Genomic DNA, 25,011 nt, shown 5'->3' with positions numbered 1-25,011 from the left:
TTAATTGGTACCATTCTTTATCAAGAAACTTTCTAGTATACTTTCCAGAAATTACGTTGCCTAATGCAATAATGAGAATACAATTAAAATTATATACATGGCAGCTGGCTTTCCTTAACCGTTTTCTTCCTTTTCTTAAATTTTGTAGACAATAAATGGTCTTTTAATGTGGCAAAACCGTAGTGATATTGTTTTTATGCCAAAAACTTGTATTTTCAAATACAATTTGACCTCACCTCTTTAATACCCAAAATTGGGGTCTTTAAGCTTGGTAGGACAACAGACAACCAGACTTATTCTAGATCTAAAGCTAGTGAGGAAAGCATTTTAATTTAGAAAATTTTTAGCGTGAGGCAATCCAATATTTTGAAAGTAGTTTAGCATGAAATTAAAAAGAAGCCACATGCCAAAACAATCATATAAACATTGTTGCAACTTGCAAATATTTGGAGAGCTAGAACGGGAAATGCATAAATCTGACCTTAAGATCCAAGAACTAGGTCATACCCTTGAGGACTGTTGAGGTCGCTTGAATTTTGTGGTCGTCTTTTGTTTAGGCCATGCCTCACAATGAGCCACCCACTTCATTACCTCCACCTTTAGACCCAAATGGATGTTATGTTTCTCTGTTTAAAGACTAGAGGATTTCAGACATTGCGTCTTGGCTCTCACATCATCGTCTACTTGTTTGGTTGAAAAGTCATGCTTTGAAGACGAAGTTGTCTTGGTGATGCCTCTTTATCTCCCCCATCTCAGCCCAATCGTAGATTAAATGAAATTAGCATGGGCAGAATGAAGAGATGATCAAAGGGTATTATCCCGTGGGGTACTCTTAGATCGGTACTGTTGTATTTGTAATTCTCCATTGAATTGAGTGAACCCTTTGTTGCAGGAAGAGCTAGATGACTAATCACTCCCCGCAGACGGCACCAAACTGATGATGCCAAAATCATCAGTTGGGTGACTCTTCCAATCCGGAGCTTTAGAGGATCTTGTAGGACCTGCAAGGTAAAGAGAGATAGATCGAAGAGACCACTGGGTTGTGCCCGGTAGGGGAGCCTCCGATGCTTAAGTTAGTATCAACCCATATTTCTTGTATTCAGATAGTATTTTGTTGTAGCTTTTGACGTACCTTCACAAGTGAGACGGACTGTCCCTTTTATAGGTGATTTGGATAGCTGTTGTACATAATTGGAGGTGATTATTACCCATGTGTAACAGTTATCGTATTGACGGGCGTTTAAGACTGATGAGTAACGGTCACCATTAATGTTTTGAATGTGCTTAAGCGGTTACATCTTTTAGTTTGTTAATGATGCAAGGTCCTCCATATTAATGGATGACCTTAATGTTTTTTTTGGACTCATCAAAAGTAATGTAAAAAATATTATGGATGTAGCACTTCTTTTTTCATAATAGCTTTATTTTTAGTTGTGGTTGGTTTCAGTATGATATTTTATTATTGGATCATGCTAATGAGTGCTCTTAGGGTAATGGTTAACAATTCATTTTAGGAAAGTTTTGACACCACTTTTATGGGAAATGAAAAAAGCTATCAAAATATTAATTGCTTTTTTTTTTTTCTTTTCTCATAAAAATTTTCTTTAAATGAATTGTTAACCATTGCCCTAAGGGCATCAATATGATATTTTATTATTTTATTTCAATCTATAAGGAATTAACACCTCAACAATTGTGAAAATATTGGGCTAATTTGTTGTGTTAATATTTTATTATAATGTAAAACAATGCGAATTGGACAAACCAAAAATAATGTAGCAAATCTACTGCAGCTTTACGCATTCACCAAAAAAAAAAAAAGGCCAACAAAACAATGAAAATTGAACAAGCCAAAACTACTGTAGCGAAATTACAGTAGCTTTTCCTATTCACTCTTTTTATATATAAATTACTAAATTTGACTAAACCAACAAAAAAAAAAGTCTATAAATACAACAAAATATTACAACATTTTCACAATACCTCTATTTTCAAAGGTGGTAGATCCAGTCTAATATTTTATTATCTTATTTTGACCTATAAGGAACTTACACCTCAATAGTTGTAAAAATATTATAATAACAACAAAATGTCATGACATTTTTAGTTGTGCTAGATCTCGGTATGATATTTTTTTAAGGAATTGATACATGCGTCACAACATTTTGAAAATATCTCTATGTATGTATTGTACTTACAATGTAAATTTATATTGTAGACATAAAAATTGGCAAATTTTGTACACATTTGCAAAATTTGTACAATATTTGCAATTTTTTTTTTTTTTTGTGTAAATGTGTATAATATTTGCCACTTTTTGTGTATCTACAATGTAAACTTACATTGTAAGGACAAAGTAAACATATAAAGATCTTAAAAAAAAAAAAAACAAAATGAAAGCTCAAATCATCTGGCGTACTTGAAGGGAAGAAAAAAAAAAAAGGAAAAAGTGCAGCTCACTAATTGAATAAACCAAAAAACACTGTTCATGAGCCTTTGGCTCTTTTTGACCTATAAGGAAATTGATACATGCATCACAACATTTTCACAATATTTCTATGTATGTATTGTTCTTACAATACATATTGTAGACATAAAAATTGGCAAATTTTGTACACATTTGCAAAATTTGTACAATATTTGCCATTTTTTGTGTAAATGTGTATAATATTTGCCACTTTTTGTGTATTTACAATGTAAACTTACATTGCAAGTACAAAGTAAACATATAAAGATCTTAAAAAAAAAAAAAAAAAAAAAATCAAAGCTTAAACCATTTGGCGTACTTGAAGGGAAAAAAAAGAAAAAGAAAAAGAAAAAGTGTAGCTCACTAATTGAATAAACCAAAAAACACTATTCATGAGCCTTTGGCTCTTTTTATATAGTTAATAGAAATGAAAATTTAACCAAATACCACTAAAATACAGGAATATACGCAAACACAAACCCAACCACTAATTATGAACCAATCTACAAAATCAAAGCACTAACATTGCACTTTCACTCAAAATAAAACATAAATAATGATAGAAATATTAAATACATTAAGAAAAATCAGTTTGAAGAGCAGATTATCTTGATGTGCACATATATTGCACAGGGCCAGCTCAACAACTTTGGGGGCCTTAGGAGAAAATTTTAAGTGGAGCTTTTTTTATATTTAAATATTAATCAAATAATATATATTGAATTTTTTTTATTTAAAATCTATTTTTCTTGCTTTTTGAGATGCAAAATTGCTAATCAAGTTTTTGTATTTAAGTTCCTCTAACATTTCTTTTTTAATTGATAATATAGCTAATCTACCTAATCTTTCTTGTGACATAGTAGACCTTAAATAAGATTTTATTAATTTTAATTTTGAATTTTTGAACAATTTATAATTAAAAATGATAATTTAACTAAAGATAAAATTTAAAGTATAGAATAATAGAACCTAGTTATTGCTATTTTTCTAAAGTCATGACCACTTTAAAGTCTAAACCTGCACAAATAGAAATTAATTTATTACATGGTTCAATAAATTAGTATCACTATAATACAAATAAGTTGATAGGAAAATTATTAGATACTCCCAGAGTACCATAAATGCACACTCTCACATAAATGGTGGGTCCCACCATGAATTTAATTAATGGGATCCACCATTCAAATGAGAGGAGGAAATATGTATTTATGGTATTCCGGGAGTACACAATAATTTCCCGAGTTGATATGATACACATCAAATTATTAATTGGTATGATAATTTATAATAATTGATAAAGTAAGAAAACGTGCTGTCTTGTGACTGAAGGTTGTGCAGTCTCTGCAGCCTGTGTAATGTGCAATGTGCAACTGTGCAGTGCGCAATTGTGCTACTGTGCAATGCATCAATTGCATCACCTATTGAGCCGGCCTTGATATTGCACAAGGCTTAAATATTTAAAAAAAAAAAAAAAAAAAAAAAAAAAAAAAAAAAGGAGACTATTTTGAAAACTAGTCAATGATGACCCTCCACGGATTTGCCTATATAAGTCACAATTAAAGTTGCAAAAACAAGAGCTTGAATACCACTTGTAAATAATCCAAGTAACATGATAGGTATAGGAACCACCAAAGGTACTAAAGAAAAAAGAACAAAAACAACTAATTCATCAGCTAATATTTTCAAAAAATTGAAAATTCTTTTATTTTTATATATAAGATATAAATTCTACTCTAGCCTTGTCTAAGTGTATATGTGTCTCCCTTTTAGAGACTTGAACTCCGATTCTTATCCCCCACACTTCACAAATACTTATACTTGTGGAGTGATCATTGCGTCAAGGGAATAAAATCGAAACTAAATGATAGGAGTTTTGTGAAATCTTCTAAAATATTAATGGGTATAAGGATTGGAGTTGATTGAATGTATTTACGAAAATAACCTAATCCTTTTTTACTAAGACCTGCATAAAAATAGGCTATTGACGTGAGTAAAGGCCCTTTCAACTCATTACATTCTAGTGGTTTTCCCTTTTGTATCCTAAGGGGTAAGGATGTAGTTACAACTTACAATTCCATCAGTAATAATTATTTTAAAAAAAAAGAATTAAAATGAAAAGACAAAAGACAAAAAAACAAAAACAAAAACAAAAACAAAAAACTAAAAACTCAGTCCGTTACACTCAAGCCGTTTAACCCTTTTAGGTCCTTTTGTCAAACAAAAACTAAGAAAATTAATATAGAATCGGAACCCAAGTCACAAATGACCCAAGCTAACCCATTCCAATCCAATATAAAACCACAACACTTGAAACCATTTTTAAAAATAAAACACTCATTTTGATCCACAAGGCCGAACTGGGAATCCACTCAAACTTTAGGCTTGTCGTTAGTCTTAGGGTTTTTTAATGCAGGCTCAGGGTTGTTTAGCAGTGTATTTTAAACGATAATTTTCAGTGTTTAAACAACATTATACGTATTTTTATATATTTTTTCACCAACATATATTTTAAAAAATACAGATTACGTCACTAGAACAACGTTACCAAGCGAACCCTCGTCTCCCATTCAATACCCTCCTGTTTTCTCCATTTTTTAAATAGACGAAGGATGCGTGTAAGTGAAGCAATCCAAAGGCTAAAAAATAACCAACAAAGCAACTTTAAACTCTCTCTAGAACTCCAGAACTGTCTTTCTCAGTAAATTGTCTTGTTCCTTCCTTCATCTTCTGAACAAAGATGGCAAAAATCCACAAGGCAGTGCACAAAATCTCTAGTACTATTGCAATTATTGAAAAATTCCACTATTTCCAATTCTCTCTCCGTCTAGCTCTCTTCAGAGCTGAGCATCAGACGCTCGAAGATCAGACCTCACCTGAGAAGATCGGTGCTTACCAGAGAAGAAAGGGTGAAATTGGGACATTGGATGAAATATTCCATGGGATCTCTAACAAGATCAGGGAAAGGAAATTGAACCCAAACCCCACCACTCAATCATAAATGGTTCTTCAAGAACACCAAAGCTGGTAAATCCTAGTCTATAGTTGTTTTGGGTTTCAAGAAAATACAAAAGCTTGGCTTAAACTCACCTAAAAATGAAAAAAAAAAAAAAAAAAAAAATTCTTACAGATGAAGGGGTTCCATTGTAAGTAATAATGCCCAGAAGCCCAAAAAACTGAATATAAGATTCAAACAAAAGTGAATTTGTCTTTGTGTAGAAGATGAAGGAAGGAGCAAGACACAATTTAATGAGAAAGAGAAACACCTTTGATGCTCAGTTTTGGAGTTCTAGAGAGGGTTGAGAGATAGAGAGAGACAAAGAGAGAGTAATGGAGAGAGAATGAAAGAAAAGCTGCTTTGTGGTGTTTTTTTTTTTTTTTTTTTTTGGCCTTTGGACTACTTCACTTACACGTGACTGTCATCTTCTTCTTCTTCATTTTTTTTTTTTTTTTTTTTTTTTTTTTGAGAAAGTGTCCTTCATCTATTTAAAAAGGGAAACAAAGGAAGTCAATTCCGTACCGTACCGACCGGTACGGCAGGTATATACCGTACTGACCAGTAAACCGGTACAAATTACCCCTTTGTTTTGTATAGGAAAAAATACCGGCCATACCGACTGTACCGGCAAAATTCGGCTATTTCGGCCGGTAAATGCATACCGGACCGAAACAAGAAAAAGAAGAAGAAAAAAAAAAATGTTCTCACTCTCTCATCTCTCCACTCGCCGGCGTCACTTGCAGTTTCTCAAACTCATAGCGCATGGTCTTTCCTCTCTCAAATTCCAGATCTTCTTGACCAGCGTTCTCTTTCTCTCTTTCAGATTTACTTTCTCTTTCTTGGCAGGAAGGGTTGCGTCCAAGAAAGGTTTAAATCGCAGTTTCTCTTTCAAATTCCCAATAGCCTGAATTTTAGCTTCTTTAAACACCTAATAAAGTTGACAGCTTGCAAAAGTTATGTATAAAGTTAAGGATTTTACTAATGTGTGCCCTTAGGGCACACATTAATTTCTATTTTTGGAAAAAAATTTCTCGAGAATTGAAAAAGTAATGACAGCTTTTTCAATTCCCGAGAAAATGTTTCCAAAAATAGAAAACTTAATGTGTGCCCTAAGGGCACACATTAACCGGAAGTTAAAAGCAACTTTCATGTGTTAGATTTTTTTCATTTTTTTAATTATTTCCTAGCCCCTAAAACGGTCAAAAGTCCTATCAATTGTCAGTTGTTCTATTTTTTTTTTTAGCCCTGAGTTAGTTCATGTGTGAAAGCATTGAAAGGTAAGCTTAGTATTTTAAATTTAACTTGATTTTTAATTCTTTTTATAGATATAGATGTATAGACTTGGGCTTGGGCTTGGACTTGTGTGGGGTTTAAGATTACAAATTAGTCTAATCTATGAATTTATACATATATATATATATATATATATATGGGCTTAACACTATATATATATCTAGAATGGTAAACCCGAAACGGTACATTGGTATTGATCGGTATCTGAAATATATCGTATCGCTGACCAAACTGGTACAGCCTCTAGTACGATATTGACTCCTTTGAGGGAAACACCTAGTTATATGTACACACCTATTTCACTTACACGTGTCCTTCATCTATTTGAAAAGAGAAATGATATGCACTCACCTGTTAAAATATGCCCACAGCTGTTGACTCACACTTCTTTCATAATTCGGAGAAGGGGTTCCATTGTATGTAATAATGCCCAAAAGCCCAAAAAACTGAATATAAGATTCAAACAAAGGTGAATTTGTCTTTGTGTAGCATGGTTGTCAAAATCCTGATCTGAATCCTACGATCCTACAATTTTATGATTCCACCTGCCCAAAACGATTCGGATCTTTCAAGAATGTTCAGGATCGGTAAGATCGTACGATTCTGACAATCCCAAACAACCTTGGTTTCTTGTAATTTTCTTTAACTTGATAGAAGGCTCAATTAGACCCAAATGAAAAATAAAATCCCAATAAACCAAGTTTTTCTACTCTAATGTAGAGAGTGTGTCAATTGGACTCAAATAAAAAATATCCCAATAGAGTGTCACATTTTGAGATTTTTGGTCACTTTAAATGATGCTTATAAATGGATGTAGTAATGTATGGTAATTATATCAATGAATGTATAATTTATGTGATTATTTAACATACCAATGTGTATTTTTTTTTGTTTTTTTCTTAAATAATATAAGATCCTACGATCCACGATCCGATCTTACGATCTACAATTCCACCTACCTCCTACGATCCTACGTAGGATCCTAACTGAATATGCTCAGTTTTTCATAATACTTTTAAAAATCACAAATAGAATCTAAAAGTTAGTTTATCACAAAATTGTGTTAATTGTTCGTAGAAAAAAAGAAAAGAAAAGAAAAGAAAATAATTTGAAGGTCGAAATCAAGCTAAGGCGTATTGCTGTATTGGTAACTTAGTATACATAAAATAGATTGGATGTTCCGATATTGTTTACACCGCCCACACAAAAACTGAATAACTCGATCTTGTGAAATTAAAAAACAAACGGTTTGGATTTCGCCCACGTCAATTAGAAATCTACAAGGACTCGGACATGAAAGGCAGTCTATAAATTTGAAAGCAAATCCCTAGAGGCAGGTAGATACTCATACACGTTCGTCTGTTCTCTGCTCCTGCTTTTGCTGTTGACATGTCTCTCTTGAAGTCAAGAAAAAACCTTTCTTTGGTTCCACATCGCAAAAGAAGAAAAGAAAATCCGACCCAATCATCAGAAAATTGGATGGTAAGTCGGAATTTGGGAGTTGGAATGAAAAATCAGGTTGATGGTTGGAATGCCAACTTTGAGAAGCAATTGACGAAAATAGAGGACCTCCCAATTTCCCTACTGTTGGAAATCCTGTATCGGCTGGATCTGAAATCCGCGATGCGATGCAAGTCTGTGGCAAGGCAATGGTGCAATCTTATCTCTGATCCCTCTTTTGCCAACAACTTTGTTAGGCTCCATGCATCTTCAGTTATGGGTCGTCCCTTTGCCTTGCTCCTCCACTACGTTGATAAGCAGATAAAGAAGAGACACCTTCTCGTGACATCGGAGGAACCGGAATTTAAATCTCTGACTTATATACCACCAATATATCAGCATGATAATATTGAGGTCACTGTTCAAGCTTCGTGTAATGACTTGCTATTATGCTGCGCAAACATGGTTGGCAATGATGCGGGGTCTGGTCCTATGAGCGAATACTATGTGATAAATCCAATTAGTAGGCAATGGACTGCCCTGCCTCCCATGCCTCAACTTGCAAGGGCTCGGGTTGGGTTCATATGTTGGTATGACACTGCTCTTCATAAGCAACTTAGTTATAGGGTGATGCGCATTCCTGAATTTAAGGGTGAGTCAGCAGAATTCGGTGTAGAGATATTCTCATCCGACACAGGTAAATGGACTCAGTCTGTGGGGTTGTGCCCGCAAGGATTTCGGTTGGATGTCTTTGCCTTCCCCGGTGTTCCCTATAACGGTTTGCTTTTCTGGTGGAGTAGCACTGATTGCCTTGTTGGGTTTGATCCAAACACCAGTAAATGCTGCCAATTCTTTGAGAAGCCCGTAGAATTGAACCCATCCCATGGAATTGAGCGTCTCGGAGTGTGTCATGGTACCTTGAGGATATGCCAGATTTCAGGTTACCCTTATGAGGTTGCTTTTGCTGATCCTTGTTTACGTGTTTGGGAGCTCAAGGACTATGATGAAGGAGGCAAATGGAACTTAGAGCATGAGCTGTATTTTGACAAAATGGTTTCAGAAAAATCTCCTTGGCTCACAGAATACCTAAGCAAGAAATATCCAACTGTGGCAGTCTTAGCCTATCATCCAAATGATGGAGAAATTGTGTATTTGATGATTAAATTTAAGGTGGTATCATGCAACTTGAGGAGAAAAACACTGGAAGTGGTCTGTGATATTCCGACTGCTGACTACTTTTACCATGGCTGCAATGTCTTCACCTTTGTGCTCCCTTGTTGGCCAACTCCCATTCCCTTTCAGACGGAGAAGGCCACCTAATGATTCTGCTGCTTGCTATCTTGTGTCTTGATGCCAGCTTGGTGTGAAAAATTTCGCTGCATGCTGTTCCATGCAGCGTCCCTGCTATGTATTTGTGTTGTTTGATTTTCTTAATTATGCTATTGTAATTTCCAGTTGTGTTTGGAGTAAACTAGGGCTTCCATCTCCAGTGTGGGGATATGTCAGGGGGGTTGAATTGCTTCAAAACGTTTACCTACCTAGCTAGCAATAAAAATGCATTTATTGCCGATTTGTTTGATTACTGTTACATGTTTGCTATATCAATCATCAGTTTTTCCATAATCAAGTCTTGTGGTGATTTTGTGAATTTTTATTAGGTGTGAATATAAGTGTCGGTATTGGTTATCACTTATCACTTGTACTAGTTTTACATTCAACAATAGATATCACAGGCATGAGGCATAACTTTCTTAATTGTTTTAGTAGTGAAACAAAGCAAACACTATCCATAAATATATTATTTGGTCTGAAGTAAGCAAGATGAATTCATGAACTTTATCATATATGTTTTGGAAAATAGAAAGTAGAAAAACTTCTGATAAAGCTTTGCATCACCAAAACTAGAAATGCTTTTTAAGCCCGGTCCTAACTTAAAATACTTATATAACAAAATTAATAATAATAAAAAAATGTAAAAATATTTGACAGGTAAACAAATATTATTAGCCTTAGGGAGAGTTTACTGTAGAGCATCTCCATTGAAGAGAAACTTGTATGCCGATGTGTGGGTTATCTTGACGTGTTTACCTATTTATTTTTTTATTTCTCTTAAAGACTCGTAATTGTATATTAATTTGAATGAAATGAACAAATATGTAACTTTTTGATAATTTATCTTGTGCTTCCAGGTTAGCAACCAGACATTAGGGTAGGGAATTGAATCTGTTTGTTGTTTAGTGTCATATTTTCTTACTTAGATGTCTAATGGAAAAACATAGAGAGGACTGTAGAGATCTTCATGTGGATTTCATTGGTATAGAGAAAACATATGATAGGGTCCATAGAGAGTTTATGTGGTGGGTTTTGGCAAAGAAATGAGTTCCTCTTAAGTATATTTAGTTGATTAAGGATATTTAAAATGGATCTGTAGCTAGTTTGAGAACAAGTGGAGGAATCACAAGTGGGTTTGCTATCACTATAGGTTTGCATTAAGGATTAGCACTCAATCCATATCTCTTTGCACTAGTGATGGATGAGCTCACTAAATCAATCCTAGAGCTTGGTATTTGCCTTTTGCAAATGATATAGTTTTAGTGGAAGAAACTAGAAGTGGAGTTAATGCCAAGTTAGAAATTCGGTGATTAGAATTTGAAGGTTTTTGATTAAGTGGGACTAAAACAGAGTACATAGATAGTAAATTTAGTGGAATTATAAGCAAAAACAAAGAGGTGGTAAGACTTGATGGTCAAGAGATGTCAAAGAGTTACAAATTTCAATATTTTGGATCAATAAGTCATAAGTATGGGGAGATTGAAGAGGATGTGAATTATAGGATAAAATCAGGGTGGATGAAGTGGAGAAGCACATCAGGAGTGTTGTGCAATTGCGATCATAGAATGCCTATTAAGTTATAGGGAAAATTTTATAAGACTACTTTATGACCAACTATGCTCTTTGGTACCAAATGTTGAGCTATTAAGAAGCAACATATTCATAAAAATAAGTAGCTGAAATGAGAAATTTTAGATGGACAAGTGGAAATACACTTCGAAAATAGAATTTGAAATGTGGAAATTCGCTTAAAAATAGGGGTAGCCCCTATTGATGAAAAGATGAGGGAAGGTCACTACGCTCTGTTTGTTTCAACAGTGATGTTTTCTAGAAAATAAGTCATTTTCCAATAATCATTTTCTATAAAACTATCTCGTTTTCTAATGTTTGGTAGCAACTTTAAATGAGTTAAAAAACAATCTCCTAACTTCCCTTATTTAGCTTGCTGTGAGATAGAGTTATTTTCCAAAAAAAAATTAATGGAAAACAATATCTAAAAATAAGTCATACTTTTTATATTGACCAAAGATAGTTTTCCTTTAACTCATCTTTTTTTATGCTACCAAATACATCTTTAAACAAGATTTTCCAACAAAACAAACGGGACGTTAAGATGGTTCAGTCATGTTCAAAGGAGAGCAACTAATGCATAAATAAGAAAGAGTGAGTTGATCCAAATTGAGGGAACCAATAAAGGTAGAGGAAGACTTAAAATCACATTAGCAGAAGTAATAGAAAATGACATGTCAATTTTTTTTTTTTTTTTTTTTGAGAAAAAAATGACATGTCAATTAAGGAAGTAACAAAGAATATGGCTTCAACTCTTTGTTCGCTAACGTGAACTTTTTGTATTTTTCTTGCTATTCATTTTTCAATAATATATTCTTCTTACTTATTTAAAAAAAAAAAAAAAAAGAATATGGCTTTAGATAGAGTAGAATGAAGGAAAAGAATAGATATGGCCAACCCTAACTAATCCTATTGAGTATCTAAGCCGAACCCAAAATTTTGGGACTAAGGCTTTGTTTGTTGTCGTCGTCATTATTTTGTGTCATAGATTTGATGTTTAGACTATAAAAGTGGGTTCAATTTGAACTTGAATTGATGTTCCATCTGCATAATTGTTAATTGGTGGTGGGTTTTTCGTTTAGTGCAAGATAAGGTTGAGTTTTCCAAAGGGAAGAGATCTTGGTGCTTTATTTAGTGCAGGAAATTGAATTGTGTATATTCGTATTTAGAACCATTGTGAGTTGATTGACGGGATCTAAAAGAAGGTGAGTTTGGCAATTGAAGTCTAAATTTGGAGGTGGCATAGAAATTTATGAATTGAAGACAATTTTTCTTGAAAAGAAGGTGCTTTTGGACTATAAAAATTCCACAAGACAGTTCTAGGAGTTGGAGATCTATTCTTAAACTCAGGGAAGAGGCAAGAAAATTTTTGAGTTAAAAAGTAGGAGATGGCAGCAGGATATTTCTTTGGCATGATGCATGGCATCCTGATGGTATCTTACGACAGAAATATGGATGTGAAGCTAAAGTTGCATCAATCCTACGCAACAAATTCTGGACATGGAGGCCTGCCAGATCAGATCATCTTATAAATATCCAGAGCAAGCTTCCTTTGATAGATTTGAAAGAGGAAGACTAGGCTTTATGGTCTGTATCTCACAAGTTTGATTGTGCTAAAACCTGGAATGAAATTAGAACTAAAGCTAATAAGGAAGAGTGGTGGTTCGTGGTGTGGTTTAATCTAGCTATCCCTAGGTACTCTTTTGTTGGTTGGATGGTTATCCTTAATAAGCTCCCAACTACGGACAGGTTGATACAATGGGGTCTTGCTGTGAACACTACCTGCATTTCTGCAGGTCCAGTATTGAAGATAGAGACCTCTTCTTTTTTCAATGCCCCTTTACTAAGAGATTATGGGATAATATCATGGGGCTTTGTCTAGTGACAGATGCTAACGAGTTGGCAGGACTTAGAGAAATGGGGTGCTACCCAATTAAAAGGAAAGGGATTTAGAGCCACCTTGTGTAAGCTAGCTTGGTGGGCTACTGTCCACCAAATATGGCGGTAAGGGAATGCTATTATACATGCAGGGATAACCTATACTGGAGCAGATTATTAGCATCATCAAAAAGATCTTAAAGGAAGAACGGAGAGTAAAAGGTGCAGCTGTAAGAGCCTTTGCATTAGTCGCTACTTTAACATTTCAGCAAATAAATGGCCAAACACACCCAAAATCAGTTTGCATCTGCCTCACCAGTTTGACCTTCAAACTTGGCAGATGAACAGTACCTTGCCAGCTCTAGCGAGGGAACTGTTCATTCCAAACAATAGAAAATCATTGTTCATGCAGAAACACACCCAAAATCAGTTTGCATCACTCTCTCTCTCTCGACCATGCTCTCTGTCCTCTCTCTTCGACTTTGCACCATTTTTGTAAAGGAGCTCACTGTTAATTGGCCTTGGCGGCACAGGGAAATGGGGTTTTATACGTTGCCAATCGAAACCCATTTCAGGTAGTGTAAAGTTGGTTTGAAATTTCCCCAAATTTGCTTTACTTGTGCTTCAATTTTTCACCAAAATTGCTTAATGATGGGTATGATATCAGTTGGGTGTGCGTGTCTGCCGTGTACTGGTGAGTGGCTGGCAGCGTGTGGGATTAGTTGTGCTGCAGGTGTGGGTTTGTTTGATGATGGGTTCAATTTTTTTGGCTCTATCTGTTTTAGTAGCTGATGCAATTTGTTGCTCAAAATCATCATTTTTCTTTACTCAATTTTACTTCTGTTTGAATGTGTTTGTTCATGTTTCTGGGTTTTAAACTGAATAGCTGTTTTTTTTTTCATGGTACTCTATTTATTCTAACGTGCTGAGGTTCAGAACTCTGTTCTACATTTTACTCACTTCTCAGATTTTCAATAATCTTTTGGGTCTGTTTGGTAGTTGGGGAAAGAGTTTGATTTATTAAAGAACGAAACTTTAACTTTATTTGTGTGTTTTGTGTTGCTTTTGTTCCTCTCTGGTTTCTTAAGTTCCTTTTGGTATGGTTTTTGTCCACTAAATGTAAAATGTTCATGGCCCCTGCTGGCAAGATAAGTACTCTGTTTATAGTTGACAAGTTATTACTTGATGCCTTATGCAAATATTTGTTGATCTTATGTGGTTCCCCTTTTAATGTAAGCTATAGGCTTAGTACAGTTATTTAATTTGGATAAAAGCGGGGTAGACTGATAGGTATGCAAATATATTGGCTAGCTTATAATTATGATCACATTCTACTTAGAATAGTTTTTAATTTGATTACTGCTTGGTATTGAAGATGTGGTATTTTTCCAATCAAATGCAGATGTATTGACTAGCTTATAATTCTGATGACATTCTACTTAGAATAGTTTTTATTTTGATTGCTGCTTGGTATTGAAGATGTGGCATTTTTCCGGTCAAATGCAAATGTATTGTTTAGCTTATAATTCTGATCACATTCTACTTATATTAGTTTTTATTTTGATTACTGCTTGGTATTGAAGATGTGGAATTTTTGCAGTCATAAGCAATGTGGCCTCCTTTTGGGTCTACTAGGTAAAAACTAAGAGTTGTATTGTTGTTGAAAAATCATCACTAGGAGGCCTGATGCTAAGAGGAGAGAGAATAAATAAATATTTAAATGAAGTAAGAAATAGAGTATTGAGTTTGATGTGTGTGCATAAAAAACATGGGTAGCTAATAGTAAAAGTAGAGTTTTTTGGGTTAGTTTAGCTAAAAATTTAAGGAGATTGATGTGAATGCTCTAACTCAGTATTAAATAAAGTGCTCTGCTATAATTGGGGAATTAATCTGGCCTTGCTCTGTACTCGGCTTTGAATTTGGTTTCTGTTGAGTTAGGCTTAATTGTTTTCTGTTTGGACTAGAGGCTCTAGCTAGTTGAATTTACTTGCCTTTAGTGGCTCATGTTGGGTTAGTTGAATTTACTTGCCTTTAGTGGCTCATGTTGGGTGGGATAAGTTTGTTGTGGCTTTGTTCTGTTGTTTGTATAGCAGTGCTGGCTTTATAGTTTTTAGCCTACTGCTCTCGTATATGTTGGTTTGGTAATAAAATCCTTACTGATTCATTCCCAGAAAAAAAAATAATAAAATAAAATCTTACTTCCACACAAGTGTTAGATCATTATTTGGCATAAACATTCTATCAACTGATTTAAGCTAAGCTCCAACCCAGGAAATTCAAATTCAACCCTTAAAAATTAACCCGTATGTCTATCGTGGTTGTAGAGTTATAAGACTTTGTTATTTCTTTTACTTACTGAAGGCATCTAAAGAGTAAAATATAAAGGCTTATATGTATTCAACATGGGTAGTTTTATGAAGCATTGTTCACAGAGAAAAATAGCATGGAGTGTGAGTTCTCTCAAGGCGAAAAGTCCACAGAAGAAGAGGCGGAGCTCCAACGAAGCACCAAGAAAGCAAAAGATGCAAAGGGAGCATCAGAGTTCGGCTCTCCCCCTTCCTACAGGGATAAGCTGGTCGGTGAGATGCCTGGCGCTTTTGCTCAGGCTTTCAACCTTGATAGCCACGAGATGGATATGTCCACCCTGTTGGTGAGTATGGGTGAGCTAGTAAACAGTATGGTGGCTGTCAACTTGGACCTGGATACGAGAAAGTCCATTAGAGCAAGATGGAACCACGCCCTGATTGTGAAGGTGTATGGTCGGACGTTGGGTTTCCATTTTCTCCGTTTGAAGGTTATGAGCTTATGGAAGCCAACGGGGCGGCTTAACTGCATCAACCTTGGTCGGGATTTCTTCCTTATGAGGTTCGGATTGGTTGAGGACTTTAAGAACATCATCAAAGGAGGACCATGGTTCATCAGAGGCCACTTTTTGACGATTAGAGCGTGGGAACCAAACATCAAACCTGCTAGTGTAGTGTGCAATTTAGTGGCTGAATGGATCAGGTTACCAAAGCTACCTTTTGAATACTACAATCCTGGGGTTCTAAGAGAAATTGGCTCTGCCATTGGACCGATTCTGAGGGTGGACTCTAATACTGCGTCGAAGGCTAGGGGTCAGTTTGCGAGAATTTGTATCCAGGTTAACTTGGATAAACCGTTGATCACGAGCATCTTGCTTGAAGAAGTTGTACAGGAAGTACTCTAATAGGGTATTAACACCCTTTGTTTTTCTTGTGGTGGAGTGGGGCACTGACGAGAAGGATGCCCATTTACAATCAAGGATATGAAGCAAGCTTTGGAGGCGGAGAGGCCTGACTCAACTGTCGATAAAGCTGACACTAGTGGGGAGGATGGTGACGGTTCACAAGAGGCGGGAAAGGTGGATTTTGATTTGAAAGGTGATGGGAAGGATGCATATGGCCCTTGGTTGCTTGTTAAGAGAAAGAAAGTTGGAGCTAAGTTTGAGGGGCTTCGAAACACCAAACAGGGAGTGGATGTGGGTCCAGGCAAAAGGTACTTTTGGCATGGTGAGACTTCACCAAGGCATGTTAACAAAACATGTGATAAGCCACCCTATAATTTTAGATATGGGTCTGACAAAGATAAGATGGAGGTAGGTCACAGGGGGTCTTTAAGCCCCCCCTCGGTTAGAGATAAGAAAAAGCAAAACCCACTTTCCACGAAACAAAGGCTTCAGTCCTCTCAAGAACCCCCTTTTCACGATTTTGGAAGTGCCCTTGTCTTTTCCTTCGGTGCAGAGACCAACTCCAAGAACGAGACTTTGTCTTGCCCGTCGAATTCTTGTGTCTCTGGAGTAAGAAGTTTTGGTGGTGCAACCTCACCTTTAGGCTCAATGAGTAGTAGGAAGGGTGATGGCAGGGATGGATGGCTGGAGCAAGCAAGAATGGGCAATTTTTCGAAAGGGAAAAATCATGGTGGTATCTTCGAGCATGTTGGCACAAATAATAGCAAGCCCCACCATGATTTGGGATTGGTACGATCTGGAAGAGATGCAAGCATGGCAGCACATCTTCCCTCTAACTCCAGAAAGCAAAAAGAAGGACAGTTCCTTTGCAGCGGCTGCAGTTGGAAATAGGCTTGAAAAAATTTATGCTAGTATAAAGCAAGCCTTGGGTCCTACCACCTTTAACCTTGCCATTAGATCAGAGGACGTGTTAATGTGATGGTAACAGTGGCAAAATCACTAATCATCTGCTGATGCTTTAAAGGAAGTAACAATTATACAAACATAACAAATTTTACAACTTGTTGAAATGGCAAACTGTGAAAAGTGTGTTTATGAAATTAGACTTATTGTAAGGGAAAAGTGACACGATAGAAGGATTGAATTATTGATGGACATTTGGTTGACTGGTTGAGTACATTGGTGCACAAATGTCACCCTTTTCGATAACCTATCTGATAGAGATGCAAAGATTTTTTTTTTTTATTGGTGAGTTTCATACACATCCCATTAGTCTTGAACCAAGACCTTACCCTCTGGCTCTACCTAGTACTTGTAAGTAAAGGGTGTGTCAGTTGAGCTAGAGCTCCATGACCAAAAAAAAAAAAAAAAAGATAAAGAATTTATGGCGACTTTGATTAGGAACAGAAACAAGTTATTACTTGGGAAGACGAAGGACAAGCAATTGTTCATGGACTGGAATCATATGATTTTAACTAAACAAAAGAAGAATACATCACGTTTTATAAAGGCCAAGCAGATCAACATGCTGATGAAAATTCGAAACTAGTTTTGGTTTACGTTTATACTTTATACTCTCATCGAGATACAAAATTCAATTAATTCCATATTAAAATAATTTTATTTATGAGCTGTTTATCATCTTTCACTTTTTTCTATGGAAATTCTGTTTATGTAAGCATGACTGAACAACTGCCACAATTACAAATATTTAAGATACTGAATTCTCTCAAGTATGGATTCTATGAAGTTAGTTGCTGATGGACCGGCAACAATCATGAGAAACTAATTCCTTGGTCAATAAATTTCACAAAGCATGTCAATGTGTTAAAATATTACTAGAGAATTTTACAATTACAGATGATGCACCCCTTCTATTCAAACTTGTAGAAACTATTGTTTGTAGTTTCTATTCACGCTTGTAACATAAAATTGACATTAAAACTCTAGATTTCTTTTGGTTGGGAATTAGAATTAAGAGATGGAAAAGACATTGACTTAATTCAAGATAGTCACCTTCCAAGAGAAAGATTAAGAGGGATAAGCAATGCCAAAGGCAACAAATTGCTTATATTATTCAAGATGATACAATAATGGTCCAATTGTAAAACTTGTGCCAATAGCTCAATTAATTCCATTCAAATCCCATCAATTCTAACTAACAGAAGACATGGAATGCAATGGAATTACATTTACAATTACCTACAACGCAGAGAACTCTATTTTGTTGACCACACTAAGGAACCACTGCTCAAAACCCTCGTTTGGGTTTTTTACGTTTGGCACAATCTCTTCAGTGGGATTAATGATGCTGTCAACATGTTTGTATACAACTTCGTACTCAGGCCATGGATTTTGGAGGCTAATGTTCTCCAAAGGACTAGCATCTTTATAGTTGCTCCATACTTTGTTAAGGCGTTGACAAAAATCTTGGATGTCATTCAAAATACACTACAAAAAAGATTGCTATTTGCGACGAAACTTTTTCGACGATTACAAAAAGTTATCGTAAAAACTAGCTTTTTCGACGGCAAGTCTCTTCCATCGACAATGACTCGTCAAATATCAACACATTTGTGATGGCAAAATGAGTCTGTCAAAAATGCCTATTATTTTTGTCGAAAATGTGATTTTTTTTGGAGGGAAATGTTCCCGCCTTACTTTTTACGATGGCATAAAAATGTTTGTCGATAGTAAGATATTATTTATGACGACTAAACAAAAAACCGTCGGAACTATTAACACTTGTGATAGCTTTGGTACATCGAAAATACAAAATATATATTTTTTATGGTGTTAGTATTTGCGACAAACAATCTTCCATCATAAATATAAAAGAGGGTATTATTTACGATGATAGAAGAAATACTGTCGACACTATTAACACTTGTGACGGCTTTTGTGCATTGAAAATACAAAATATATATTTTTTATGGTGTTATTATTTGCAACAAACATGATTCCATCGTAAATACAAAAAAGAGTATTAGCGACAGACATGAAGCCATCAAAAATGGTAAAATATTTTGGAGGGAAAATTCCCGCCTTACTTTTCACATTTGTGACAACATTTATCCAACACAATTAAATTTTTTTTTTTTCTAATTGAGATTGTATTTACGACAAACATGCTAACTGTCATAAATATTTAATTTGCTTTAAAGGAAAGAATGTATACTTTATAATTTGGTAGCAAATTTTCTTTTTTCTTTACCACCACCCCCTCCCTCCTACCCCCACCCCTCTCAAAATTTAGAATTTGGCAACAAAAAATTTAAAATTCAGATCATCCAAAAAAAATTTAATTTATACTTTAAAATTTTATAATTGACCCTTATAAATTTGTCGAAAAAAATTCAAAAAATAAAATAAAGTTGGTACAACAATGGAACAAACCCATCTTCTCAACCAAAAAAAAAAAAAAAAAAGGTTAAAAGACCCAAAAATATAGGAAATTCCTTTCAGGTAAACATATCCTTAATTACAAAACAAAACAAAACAAAAAAAAAAAAAGCCCAAATCTGTCTTCCTCAACAAATCCCTAATTCTCAGTACAAAAACCAAAAAATAGAAAAATAAAAAAAAATAAAAACCACAACTCTGTCTTACAGTTACTCTCTTGTGCCCTCAGTATCTTTGCTTATCTCTACACCATCGTTCTCCATACTTGCCAGAATCCAATTGCCTTGCTGAGCCACTGGTATCACTTACTCTCTCTCACTCTCTTTGTCTGCACTTTAGCTTTTTGTACAGTTTTAAGTTATACTGCACATTCTGGTTAAATGAATCCACTGAATAGATATATAGTGATAATGGATGGTTGGGTGCTGAGCCAAAAAGCTAATGAATGAATGGCTGAAATTTTTTTTATGAAAAAAATATATTTGAATGAATGGTTGGTGCTTGTGTATTTGTGTGGTGGATATATAATAATATAATATTGATTAGTGTACCGTTTGAATAATTTTTTGTCTGTGAAACTACAAGGGAGACTTGATGAATAGTATTATTGACCACTTTTAAATACTTTAAGTATTTGTTGAAGCTTTAATAATAGTATTATAATAATAGTATTTGTGTTGTGGATATATAATAATATATGTGTACCAGTAAAAGTAACTTTACCCCTTTTTTTTTTTTTTTTTCGTGCTAAACTTTAGCAATTTGTTAAGAAAAATTTGCGCTTCTCTCTACGCTTAACGCACAAAGGTATAGAAAAAGATTAAGGGGGTGTTTGGTATATGTATTTAAAAATATGTGTTTTGTTATTTGAAAATATGTGTAGAAATATGTGTGGGTGAAAAAAATATATGAAAACGCGTGTAATATTATTCAAAAACTAAAAATGTGTATTTGAGTGAGTGTACCAAAAACCACTTAAGTTACTGAATAGAAAAATCTGCAATAATAATGCCAAAGTAGGGGACTTGATAAAAAAGAAAAAACCTTTTGCAAATAGGCTTTGAGTTCTAACCTTGGTTTTAAAAACTGGACCAGTCTGATCGGTCCGACCGGTTCAACCGGGAACCGGCCTTCAATCTGGTTCGGTTATAGTAAAAAACCGAAAATAGCTTTAAACCTGATAAACAGTGCAAACCGGCCGGTTCAACCTGAGAACCGAAAACCGGAAAGGTCGAACCGGTTTTGCAATATTGCTAAAACAGATCTGCAATGGAGCTTTTTTTGCAGTAAAAATCTTCTTTTTTCTTAGATCTGTTGATGGTGAGGACAGATTTTTGCAATAAAGTCTTTTTTCTTAAGATTGGCTATGCTCGAGAGAGAGAAAATGACTAAATGTTCATGCTTGGCGTTGAAATTAGCATCTTGTAGTGGTATCTACAGATCTTCAGTGAGGAAGAGAGGAACCGTTGATGATATTGTAGAGATAAGCAATAGATCTAAGTTCTAACTTCCTGAGTGAGAGAGAGAGAGATAGAGGGAGATATGGATTTTGTGGAGGACAAAAGACTGGAAAAATAGTGTTTTGATGGTAAGTAAAGTGGGGAGTGTATGCAGTGGAGTGCCAGCTTTATAAGGTGTATACCGTGTATTAGAGGAAAAAAAAATTAAAGAAAGAGTAAATGTGTGGCTAGGAGGGGTGGAGTGGGAAAGTGAATTTATAAAGGAGTAATAAGTCAGTGACTAGTCAAGTCATCTGACTTTGGGTTTTTTTTTTTTTTTTTTTTTAATTTAAATTTTCTTGAATAAATAAATAGTTAAAGTTATGCTATTGTTTGTACAAACTAAAAGCTGAAGCTTAAATGCTAAATAGTTTATTCTTTGTGAACTATTACTGACAAGAATAGGAAGGTGGTATGGAAAAAAAAAACTTTTTATTTTTTTTATATTTTCTTAATATAAAATACTAAAATTTAAAATATAAATAAAATTATTTTAATATTTTAATTAAATTATTTATGACGTCACCGATCCGACTAGAAAACCGATAATTAGCTCCTTTTCTGGTTCTTTCTCCGTACCGATTTTTAAAACCTTGGTTCTAACATGATATCATGAAAAAGAAAAATAAAAAGAAATAAGGGTTGTTTTTCCCATAAGGCCATGTGCCTAACCGTACTTGAAGTTATCATCTCAAAAGATGATAATGGTTATCTAGTTTTGTCCTTATCTTAAAAGTGAACTAAGGGTGGCAGGTGGCAGAAAGTAAAGTGTGTGTATATATATATATATATATATGTTTTGAATATGTGGATTTTTTGTGTGAGTTAATAATGAGGAAATTATTAGTTTCTTTTAGCAGTCTCTCTTTTGGTCAGGTATTGTTATATGTGCATGTTATTTGTATATAATTATTTAATTAAATTAGTGGAACTCTAAAATTTAATTAAGTTTCTCATGTTAGTTAGTTTACAATATATTTAGAGGTGGTGTTGTTAATTTAGTGCTTTTTTTTTTAACTTTTATAATAAGTTTATCTATCACAATTTAGATAGGAATAATTGTTAATATTTATGTCATTTTTTAAGGGTGTTGATATAATGCCGGTTGATAAATCTTGGATCAGTCTTTCTAGTAGGTCATGTGAGGAATATATAAATGGAGTAATAGAGTTTGCTGATTATGCATTTCAACGTACCAAAGATGAAGATATGAAGATAAAATGTCCTTGTAATGATTGTAACAATAGATATAAAAGAACACGAGTTGAGGTTACAAGAGACCTCTTATGGAAAGGGATGAGGTGTGATTATACTAGATGGCATCTGAATGGAGAGGGAAATAGTGATGAGGACCAGGAAGGTAGTGATGAGGATGAGGATAATAATAGTGATGATGAACAAAATATTGATGATATCCATAATATGATACGGGATGCTTGTCCTCATATGAGAGATGTTAAGGAAACAAGTGGGAGTGAATCACAAGATCCAAATGAAGAAGCAAAGGAGTTTTATAGATTGGTTAAAGAGGCAAACCAACCACTTTATTTGGGTTGTAAAAAGTATTCCAATTTGTCCTTTATTGTCAAATTAATGCACGTAAAGTGCAAGAATTCATGGAGCAACAACTCATTCACAATTTTGCTGGAGCTAATGAAGGATGCATTTCCAATGTGCGAAAAATTGCCCATATCCCACTATGGGGCAAAGAAGATTGTGAGTGATCTTGGTCTAAACTATGAAAAGATCGATGCATGCAAAAATGATTGTATGCTATATTACAAGGAGCATTCGAAAGCAGATAAGTGCTCAGTTTGTCAGATCTCAAGATGGAAGTTGAATAGCAAGGGTGGTAAAAGGGATGCTTAAAAAGTCCCATGGAAGGTATTGCGATATTTTCCTCTTAATCCAAGGCTACAAAGATTATTTATGTCATAAAAAATAGCTCCAGACATGAGATGGCACCATGAGAATCGTTCTAATGATGAAGTACTTAGGCGTCCTGCAAACGCTAAGGCTTGGAAATCATTTGATCGAACTCATGAGTCCTTTTCCTTAGATCCTCGCAATGTAAGGTTTGGGTTAGCTACCGATGGCTTTAATCCTTTTGGAAACATGAGTGTTAGCTATTGTTGTTGGCCTGTTGTCGTATTCCCTTACAACATTCCCCCGTGGATGTGTATGAAAGAGCCTTACCTATTCATGTCTCTACTTATTCCGGGCCAAAAGGGTCTTGGCAATGGTATCGATGTATTTTTAAGGCCATTAATTGATGAGTTGAAAGAATTATGGGAAAAGGGTGTTGAAACCTATGATGCTTCAACGCAGGAAAATTTTCAAATGAGAGTTGCATTAATGTGGACTATCAATGACTTTCCTGTGTACGCTTATACCTTGGGTTGGAGTACACAAGGGAATCTTGCATGCCCTTGTTGTGGTAGTGAGACTTCTCATCGTAGGTTAAAGCATGGTAGCAAAATGTGCTATATGGGTCATCATCGATTTCTTCCTCCTCACAGAAAGCACAATTTGATGGTAAGAGAGAGAGAGAAAAGGGGCACCAAAACGATTATCTGGTGATAATGTGCTAAATCAACTTGGTACTATGCCACCAGTAACACTAGGCAAGGCCGTTAAAAGGAAAATGTTACCTGGCCGTGAAAAGTGCCACAATTGGAAGAAGCGTAGTATTTTCTTTGATTTGCCGTATTGGAGAACATAGTTGTTGCATCATAATTTAGATGTGATGCACATTGAGAAAAATATATGTGATAGTGTGATGGGGACAGTATTAGATATTGATAAGAAAAGTAAAGATTCCTTAAATGCTAGGCTCAAAAGGGTTCCATTGTAGCCGTGCGGATTCTTCCATCTTTGTTCATCGACGTCATGGTCGTTGCCTCATCCTTCTTTTATACGTTGACAACAACATTCTCACCGGGAATGATTTTTCTCTTTAATTCGATTTCATCAAGGAGCTTGGCAACCCATTTCATTTGTCTCTTTCATCCGCTGCATTACTTTCTCGGTATGGAGGTATCTCGAAGTCGTGGATTCCTTCCGACTGGGCGAAGTTCTTCCCTTTCTATTAGGCAGTTTGAAGCTAGATGTGAAGCCTATCTGCTATTAGTAAGCAATCCTAGTTAAAAATGATGGGTATACGAAAGGAACTTCATCCTAAAGATGGGAAGACTACTTTTACTCATGCTTGTTATACACTCTCAAAAGATGAGAAAAAGGTTGTGTTTCAATGGTTGCAAAATGTAAAGGTTCCGGATGGTTACTTCGCAAATTTGTCTCGGTGTGTGAATGTAGGAGAACAGAAGATTTTTGGTATGAAAACTCGTGACTGTCATGTCTTCTTGGAGAGATTACTCCCTCTTGTAGTGCATGAATTATTACCTAAAAATGTATCTGATGCTTTGATCAAGCTCAGCAATTTTTTAAAAGAATTATGCTCTAAAGTTTTACGGTTGGAGGACTTGGAGCATATGGAGCACACAATTCCTATAATTCTTAGTAAGTTCGAAAAGAATTTTTCCACCTGCTTTCTTTGATGTAATGGTACACTTGCCAATTCATCTACCTTGGGAAGCTAAAGTTGCCGGTCCAGTGCAATATCGATGGATGTATCCGATTGAAAGGTAAAATGAGTTTTTTTTTTTTTTTTTTTGATAAGTGAAAGCTAAAATGAGATATTATTTACAATATAGTTTTTTTTTTTTAAATACTCATATTAATTTGATGCATCAATAGGTATTTGTGTAAGCTCAAGGGTTATGTTCGTAACAAGGCACACCCAGAAGGGTCGATTGCAGAATGATATGTGGCGGATGAATGTCTAACATTTTGCTCACGGTATCTAATTGAGATCGAAACAATATTTAATCGACCTGAGAAAAATGATGATCAATGTCCAGCAACATGT

The 25,011-nt window shown here is 35.0% G+C and overlaps 2 protein-coding genes and 1 long non-coding RNA gene across 3 annotated transcripts; all 3 read left to right on the top strand.

The window, feature by feature from the left end:
• Nucleotides 1–8,234: 8,234 nt before the first annotated feature.
• LOC126727807 (F-box protein At3g26010-like) lies at nt 8,235–9,515 on the top strand. The gene has a single exon (XM_050433721.1). The coding sequence runs from the start codon at nt 8,235–8,237 to the stop codon at nt 9,513–9,515; it is 1,281 nt and encodes a 426-aa protein (XP_050289678.1).
• Nucleotides 9,516–13,153: 3,638 nt separating this feature from the next.
• LOC126725154 (uncharacterized) lies at nt 13,154–14,018 on the top strand. The gene is made up of 2 exons (XR_007655333.1): nt 13,154–13,549; nt 13,642–14,018. It is a non-coding gene; the product is annotated as an uncharacterized LOC126725154 (long non-coding RNA).
• A 1,399-nt stretch (nt 14,019–15,417) lies between these two features.
• On the top strand, nt 15,418–16,182 carry LOC126727806 (uncharacterized). Its single transcript, XM_050433720.1, has one exon. It carries the CDS (start codon nt 15,418–15,420, stop codon nt 16,180–16,182), a length of 765 nt encoding a protein of 254 aa, XP_050289677.1.
• The last annotated feature ends 8,829 nt before the right edge of the window (nt 16,183–25,011 follow it).

Source organism: Quercus robur, chromosome 5 (assembly GCF_932294415.1).
Source record: "Quercus robur chromosome 5, dhQueRobu3.1, whole genome shotgun sequence".
Taxonomy (NCBI): Eukaryota; Viridiplantae; Streptophyta; class Magnoliopsida; order Fagales; family Fagaceae; genus Quercus; species Quercus robur.
The sequence above is the reverse complement of the archived record's forward strand: the minus strand, read 5'-3'. Positions and strand labels throughout refer to the sequence as shown.